We start from the raw sequence: 7,088 nt of genomic DNA, 5'->3' as shown, positions 1-7,088 counted from the left end.
TCTGCAAGACACATTCAATTGCTCTTCAAATATTTCCCATGCAGTGGAAAAGAAAATGTTGTTGTTATGTTGTTCCCTTTAACCTTACGACTAGTTGGTCTAGCCGGTCAACGAACTAAAGTTAAGAAAAACACACCATACACACAAAAAGGGAATGTTAAGCTAAAAGAAATAGCTCCCTTCTGAGAATTGTTATTTGCAATTCTCAACATTCTTTTCGCCGTAATTACTGTTACAGTACAGTTAGAAATGTTCTTGCATTTTTATTCTGCTACTGCATCTGCACGCATCATTCAGCACATATGTTAGTCATAAACAATCAATAAGCTCGTTTGTTTGGAGTTTTTAAGTCATTGTCTTAAACTAAACGTTCTTGAAACTACAATTTCTTGGTTTTATATCCTCTAAATCTTGTTAAAATAAAAGCACATTTTTAACATATAATATGCTAACGTATTCTATAACACGTTCTTCAAAGAAAGCAATGATGATAGGATCAGTTGTAAAATGTAGTAGTTGTAAGAAAAAAAAACAACTCTTATAGCTGGTAGAGCATTTTACCTAAGCTCTTAGACCACTCTTGATATGTCGATAATTACTTGCAAATTAGATTCAATTAGTGATCTGCCAGTTAGTTTTAAACTGTACAATTTTTAGTGTGTCTAGGGTGTTCATTCGCCACAAGATCATACAGCTGTTATTATGTTCGTTTACCCGTAACGTATGTGCTACTCTCGGTAACATCCAGCTGTACGAGGAAAAATGGAACGAGAAATATCAATTATGGCACAAGCGGCGAAAGCCCCTGTGAGAGATCGTTTCTTATTCTTTGAAAGTTCTTCGCCTCTTTACGGGCTTATGAGCATTTTGTGTTGTTTCTTATTGAACTGTATTCAAGTAACCAAATTTCAAACTCAAACAAAATACAGTTGTTTCCGAAGAGTTTTACTTCAATCGTGAAACAGAACACGGCATCATAGATTAAGTTGTTGTTTGGATGTCTTATAGAGACTTTAATTGCAAAGAAATTTTTTCGTCTCTTGGGATCATAGATTATGATCCAAACAACTCTCACTAGAATATTAACCGGCTTAATAGAGTGAAAAAATGCTCACATTTCTCACCGAAGTAATTTTAGTACTTAAGTTATAATAATATAGTATAATATATAATAATCGTTAAGTTGTAATCTTGCATTTTGCAATTATGTATATTGTGAGTGTTATAGGAAAACCCCCAGCAAAAAAGGTGGTATTGGTTGGGATTACCTGTTCGGGTAGCTGAATAATTTAGCCGGGTATGGTCGATGGATTAACAGAAGGGAATTGAGCTCAATCAGCTTACTTTTTGTACATACTCCGTTTCCTTCTCACTTTGATGCATCTTCATCGTTATCTTTCTATCTTGTTTCAGTCATGATGGTATATGTGTGCCATTACCCAGGTGTGTGTGTGCATTTTCTTTTCCAAGCTTCTTCGTACATATTTTTTTTCTAGTGCGCGCTCTCGCTTTCTCTCTTCAGTTTTATGCGCATTCTTCGATCCGTGTGGATCGCGGTATTAACGTTGCTGTTGATGCTGTTGTTGCCGTTGATGAGAGGTCGAGCGCCTTGGTAACTGTAAACACGCCAAGAAAGAAGAAAGAAGAAAGCAAACCAAAGAAGTGGGTCATGTTATAAAAAGGCAAGTTCAAGGCAATGCGTCTTTTAGACTTGCTGTGAAGTTCGCGCAGAAAAGAACGCAGTGGTGCATACAACGTCTAACGATCAAAGGAAGAGATCGTATTATCAATAACAACAAAAAAAAACATAAAAGGTTTGTTCTTATTTGGACCCAGAATTGTAAAAGTGTGTGGAACGTTTGATTAGTGGTTTATCTCCAAAAGTAATTTGTATGTAATGTGTATCCAAACACCCTTGTGTGTGTTTCGTATGACTAGGAGAAAGTTTTTCGAAAGCATCTTGTGTTGAATATTGTGCCTTGAATGGAGGTAGTAAAAGACGTCTTCGGATTTGGACCTGTAGTGAAATTTAAATGAATATTTTTAGTTCAATGTGATTGGTGTTGTTTTGTTGAAATTATGCTATACTCCGGGGATTGTTTACCGCTCAAATCTTCATGTAATTACACAGATCCACCACCGGATATTGAATATGTGTGATCTACCGTGATGTGTGTGTGCAACCGGACAGATTTTCGTTTGATCCACGTGTTAATTGTGAAATGCTTTAAAAGCGGCTATACATTCTAGAGGTTGTAATAAGTTTCACACATAAAATCGGTAAAAGCGTATGTGAATCCTAAACCGATAGTCGTCTACAGTTATGGGAACACGGGAAAGCCTTTTACAGTTATCTCTTATTTAGGTTATAGAACGGGGCTTCCAACCATGGCATTCATTCATACTGCCAAAGCTGCTGCATGCAGTGTATTCCAGCAGAGAAAATGCAAAACTACTGTTGAAACGGTGCAAATATAATTTCTTATTAATTTTATGCTGTTGATTAAAGAAATATACCCCAACCGTATACGCTAAAAGATGTTTAAACATTAAGTTGAATTTTAACCGAATGGGATCCTGACCCTTTTTCTTTTGCGGAAATTACGGTGGTCTTTTGATTGGAACTTTCTCTTTTGCTGGCAGTGATATTTTGTATGTCTCTTTTGATTCGTTCGTATTTTCGTCATGCATCAGCGAGCAGCTTCCAAAACTCACACGTTGCTTTCAAGGCATATTGTTAATGCCACTAAAGAATTCGATGTATTAATGTTTATAATGTTTATAATTTTTAATAAGAATGTCTAAAAATGTATTATAGCCATTCGCATTATCGTAATTGTATTTTTTTTTTCAATATCTATTACCTTTTCCGTAATTGATGTTATTTCTAGCAATATTTTATTTTATATTATTATTATTATTTGCAAGATTGTTTTTGTGCTAAAATATATCTTGGTGATCGATAGTGTAGTAGGAACGATTTTTCACAAAAAAAGTGATACAAATGCCATGAAATACGTTAATCACTGTTTTAAAAAATTCTTTACATGAGTGTGCATGGCTGGTGGCTAGTAAAATTTGACCCGAAAAGAAATTAGTTCAACAGGGTGCTAACAAGCTCCTAGGAAGTTTCTGGGGCACCGGGTTTCGTGTTAATTTCTAGGTCGTGTCTATTCTAAGCTATGGACAGCAATGCAACAACTTGTAAGGCTAACATTCCTTTAAATATTGGTTTTGGTGTCAGATAAGGTATGCTAGAATAGCTCGAAAATCTGCTTATGTTTGTTTTTAAATAATATGCTTATATATAAACCGATCAGGTTTATTATCTTTGCAATTGTTGCGAAGCGAAAATATTAAGGATTAACATACGCGTTAATCGTCATTCGATCGTGATGCTTCCGAAAAGAGAAAGTTTTACTTATGGATATTATATCATGCTCTACGTTTTGTTCGTCGTCGTTGTTTCTGATTTTTAGTGTCGGTTTATGAGAGGAAGTGAATGTGCTTTTTAGGGACTTGTTATGTGTGCCGAAACGTAGCTTGATTTAGGTTTCTTTTCTTTCGCCAAAATGTGTATAAATCGCTGCCTAAAAAAAGTAACGCAATCGTGAAATACTTACTGCAGACTTACTTTTAAGCACTAAGGCAGAAAAGCTGTAAGGGGTAATTCGTAAATCAACGATATTTCAACACTAACTCACATTCTTAACAAATTTACATCAATCCAAATGTATTAAGTAATACGGCAAAAACGTTCGTCAATAAAAAAGAAAATGAAAGATATATTGTATTAAAAAAAACAATCAATAATAATGACGCACAACTGTTTTTTACCGTTTCGTTTACAGAAAGATGAATCACAAAATGGGACTAAATACGCTGCTTTTGGGTCTCGTGTTAAGTAATCTGGTGATCTGTACCTGGGCATATCCGCAACAATACCAGCAACACACCGTGGAGCAGAGAAAGTTTGCGGAAAAACCGAACGCCATTAAGAAAGTGGCTCTCGACGATATCGATGAGATACAGACCAACCAGATACAGGAAGGTGGCTTTTCATGGTCCAATATGCTGGGGCTGCTGATGCAAATGATCTTCAACGGAGGGGGAGGTGGTGGTGGAAACGTACCGACCAAGTCCGACGACATTGATAACGGTGTGTCATCGTTCGGCCAGTCGCCATGGGCGAATGTGATTTCGGTTGGATTGAAGATTATCACTACCCTGCTTGGCGGCGGTGGTGCTGGCGATGGCATTGATAAGGTTGACAATGGTGGATCTCCGATGCAGGTAAGCTAATGGAATTTATGGGGGAACTTAATAACAGCGGAGGTGATGGATGATATCAATAGTGTGATTAAGCTCAATTACTACTACTTACATCATCATATAAAAAGTCGAATAGTCCCTTACCCATATGCTTTACTAATATCTTCTGCATCCTTCGCATACCAGAATACAATATACTATCGGTATTACATTTTGTTCATACAAGCTTAAGCTGCTTACACGGTGTGCTTTTTCATATAGAATCAGAAAGTTTGCCAACAAAGTAGTCAACAGTATTAAAACTTTATATAGTTTAATGCACCGTTCGCTGACGATATAATCTTGTCTTGTTGAACTTGCGTTATTGTTCAAACCGAAAAAAAATTATGAAAAAACGTTTGTATTATCCTCTAAAGTTGAAAAAAACATTACATACATTACACTAGAGAACAAATGTAGATTTTTTTAAGTTTGCCAATAACAGTGTATATCTCATATCATTTGACAACTCGAAAATGAAAAGCCTCGAATTCTTTTTCACTTAATACCTAACTTAATACTTCGTTTGTTGTATTAAAAGGACAGCCCTGTACAAGTTTGCTTAAATGATGCTCGCTTTCTACATGATGGATAATTTATAAGTTTTATAATATATTTTGCTATCATTGTAACTAATTTAAATTATAAAATAATTTATTAACAACGCTCATTGTTTACCATTTTGAATTTGGTTAAACACTCGTTTAATTTATGATCCAATCATTTTATAAATCATCTACGTCTAATTTTTTCTAATTTGTTATTCGATTTTTAATCACATCAACCACATATAGTTGTAATATTTTGTTTTACATCATACGCTTATCAATGTGTCGTTTTGCAGTAAGAGCAGCCTTCGGAAAGTGTAGTTTAATTTAAATTGTTTCCTCTGAACATTTAGAACGTTCTAGCTGCAGTATTCACAGCCATGTTTGGCGCCAAAGATCCGGACCAAGTAAATACGATGGCAAAACAGGCTGGAGAGGTATGTATTTGTACAATACGTAGTGTTTTATATCGCATAGTACGCTATAATCACCAGTTGTAAAAAAAATCTTGTTATTTCCTGTAAAAATATATCTCTATATTATCTGACTTGAAAATCAAAGGTTATGTTCTTAAAGGGGCTTCAATTAATGTAAATTATTCGTAATGTTGCTCACTAATACTAATTATTTCATTGTAGTTAACGGGTGGGTTATATTTGTAAGTAGCACACTTGAGTGTTTCAATAATTTGAGCATTAATTCTGCAAGTTTAATGCAAAACACTAATTTTATTTGAATATTTTTCAAGAAACTCACTGTCATAAATCAGTTGTGATGTTTTTTTTATGTTTTTATGATATTATGAAATCAAATTAAAATACCTTTACCGATTTGCATTGAACTATATTACTGGAAAAACTTGTGATGTTTTTTTATGCTTTTATTATATTATGAAATCAAATTAAAATACCTTTATCGATTTGCATTGAACTATATTACTGGAAAAACACCTTGATATATTTTTGAAAATGTACATCGAAAAGTAATGCTTTCAGTATGGAAACTTTTAATACAGTCCGAATGACATTTACTCAACCGTGTTACTGTGTGTCTTTAGGAAGTAGTAACAAAAAGTGAATGTAGTAAGCATAATGTGCCTTATATTATTGTTTTTTTTTTGCAGTTCATTAATATTGTCGTAAATCTGCTGGATGCTCTGAAGACGTCATTTTCACATCGCTCGCTAACCGCACGGAACCTCGGGAAAAAGGACGTGATCAGCGATGCCACCGTAGCCAGTTTGAGCATGATGAAGGGCTATGTACGCAGCACGCGCAATGCCGACGATCGTTGCATGCAAAAGTTTCTCTGTGAAGCAAATATCGACTGCATGGGAGCGATTGGTGGCTCAAGCATATTCTGTCAACTAGGATCGTAAGTTCTGCTAACTATTCTTCAATTTGTCGTGAATGAAATACGCAATAGTGTTACTCATACTGCCATCATATTCTGTTTCAGCTATGCTACAAGCTACATCCTAGAGCGACAGACAGGTAAATCGTTTGAAAGCTTTTATGAGGCAGGAAGGAATGGACGCTCTGGATTCGATTGCCGACAGTTGTACTTGGAATGCAACGAAGTATAAATTAATGCGTTTTGTTCGAAGAGTGTTAGTAACAAAAAGGAAATCACTAGGTGAATGAGAAACATACACACTTGATCTACACTCATAATAAGACAAAACTTCAACTGTCCAAGATCGATGGGAACGATGGCAACACATGTTACGTGGATGTCTACCGTCGAACTCGATAAGCCAACATGTAGCTTTTAACTTTATATAATATGTAGTATTAATGTGAAATTTTTGTGTCCGTATTATTTATACTTATTTATATTTCTGTCTTATTTATTTGGCTCGAGCTACCAAGTATTCAGAGTGTTATATTTTTATTGTATTTTCAATTTCAATCAGTCTTTCCTTAGCAACTAGTAAAGTATGTCAAACTTTGCTTCCATTCTTTGATTCGTCACTTAACACATGAATAAGTGATAAAAGTAAGATTTAAAATTAAATAATTCATGCGTACATGTTTCCATCCGTCACAAGATCCTACAAGACATCAAAGGGACACTGTATTGTACCAACTGAAAATGACGAAATGTATTGTTGAAGAAATGGCAAATGTGTCTTTAACATGCAAACAATCATGATTTGACTGTGCAACCTTGAACATTTGTAAACAATTCGCAGCAAAATAAAGACACATCAAGAGGTTTGAAACAAAA

General features: G+C 34.9%; 1 protein-coding gene across 2 annotated transcripts; it reads left to right on the top strand.

Moving 5' to 3' along the window:
• The first annotated feature begins 1,061 nt into the window (after nucleotides 1-1,061).
• Nucleotides 1,062-7,088, top strand: LOC125765386 (uncharacterized). 2 transcript variants are annotated; one of them, XM_049430428.1, is made up of 5 exons: nucleotides 1,062-1,814; nucleotides 3,852-4,293; nucleotides 5,213-5,296; nucleotides 5,983-6,233; nucleotides 6,318-7,088. In XM_049430428.1, the coding sequence occupies exons 2-5, from the start codon at nucleotides 3,856-3,858 to the stop codon at nucleotides 6,442-6,444; spliced, it is 900 nt and encodes a 299-aa protein (XP_049286385.1). In that variant the 5' UTR covers nucleotides 1,062-1,814; nucleotides 3,852-3,855; the 3' UTR covers nucleotides 6,445-7,088. The 2 variants fall into 2 exon arrangements, with proteins under 2 accessions (XP_049286385.1, XP_049286387.1); XM_049430430.1 differs by lacking the exon at nucleotides 5,213-5,296 and having other exon boundaries at nucleotides 1,072-1,814.

The sequence above is a fragment of the Anopheles funestus genome, chromosome 2RL, assembly GCF_943734845.2.
Source record: "Anopheles funestus chromosome 2RL, idAnoFuneDA-416_04, whole genome shotgun sequence".
Taxonomy (NCBI): Eukaryota; Metazoa; Arthropoda; class Insecta; order Diptera; family Culicidae; genus Anopheles; species Anopheles funestus.
The sequence above is the reverse complement of the archived record's forward strand: the minus strand, read 5'-3'. Positions and strand labels throughout refer to the sequence as shown.

Excerpts from the sequence above, each read along its gene's own strand:
- LOC125765386 (XM_049430428.1), top strand. The coding sequence starts at position 3,856 with ATGAATCACAAAATGGGACTAAATACGCTGCTTTTGGGTCTCGTGTTA. Across the intron at positions 4,294-5,212 it reads ATGGTGGATCTCCGATGCAG|AACGTTCTAGCTGCAGTATT; the intron begins GTAAGCTAATGG and ends CTGAACATTTAG. Across the intron at positions 6,234-6,317 it reads ATATTCTGTCAACTAGGATC|CTATGCTACAAGCTACATCC; the intron begins GTAAGTTCTGCT and ends ATTCTGTTTCAG.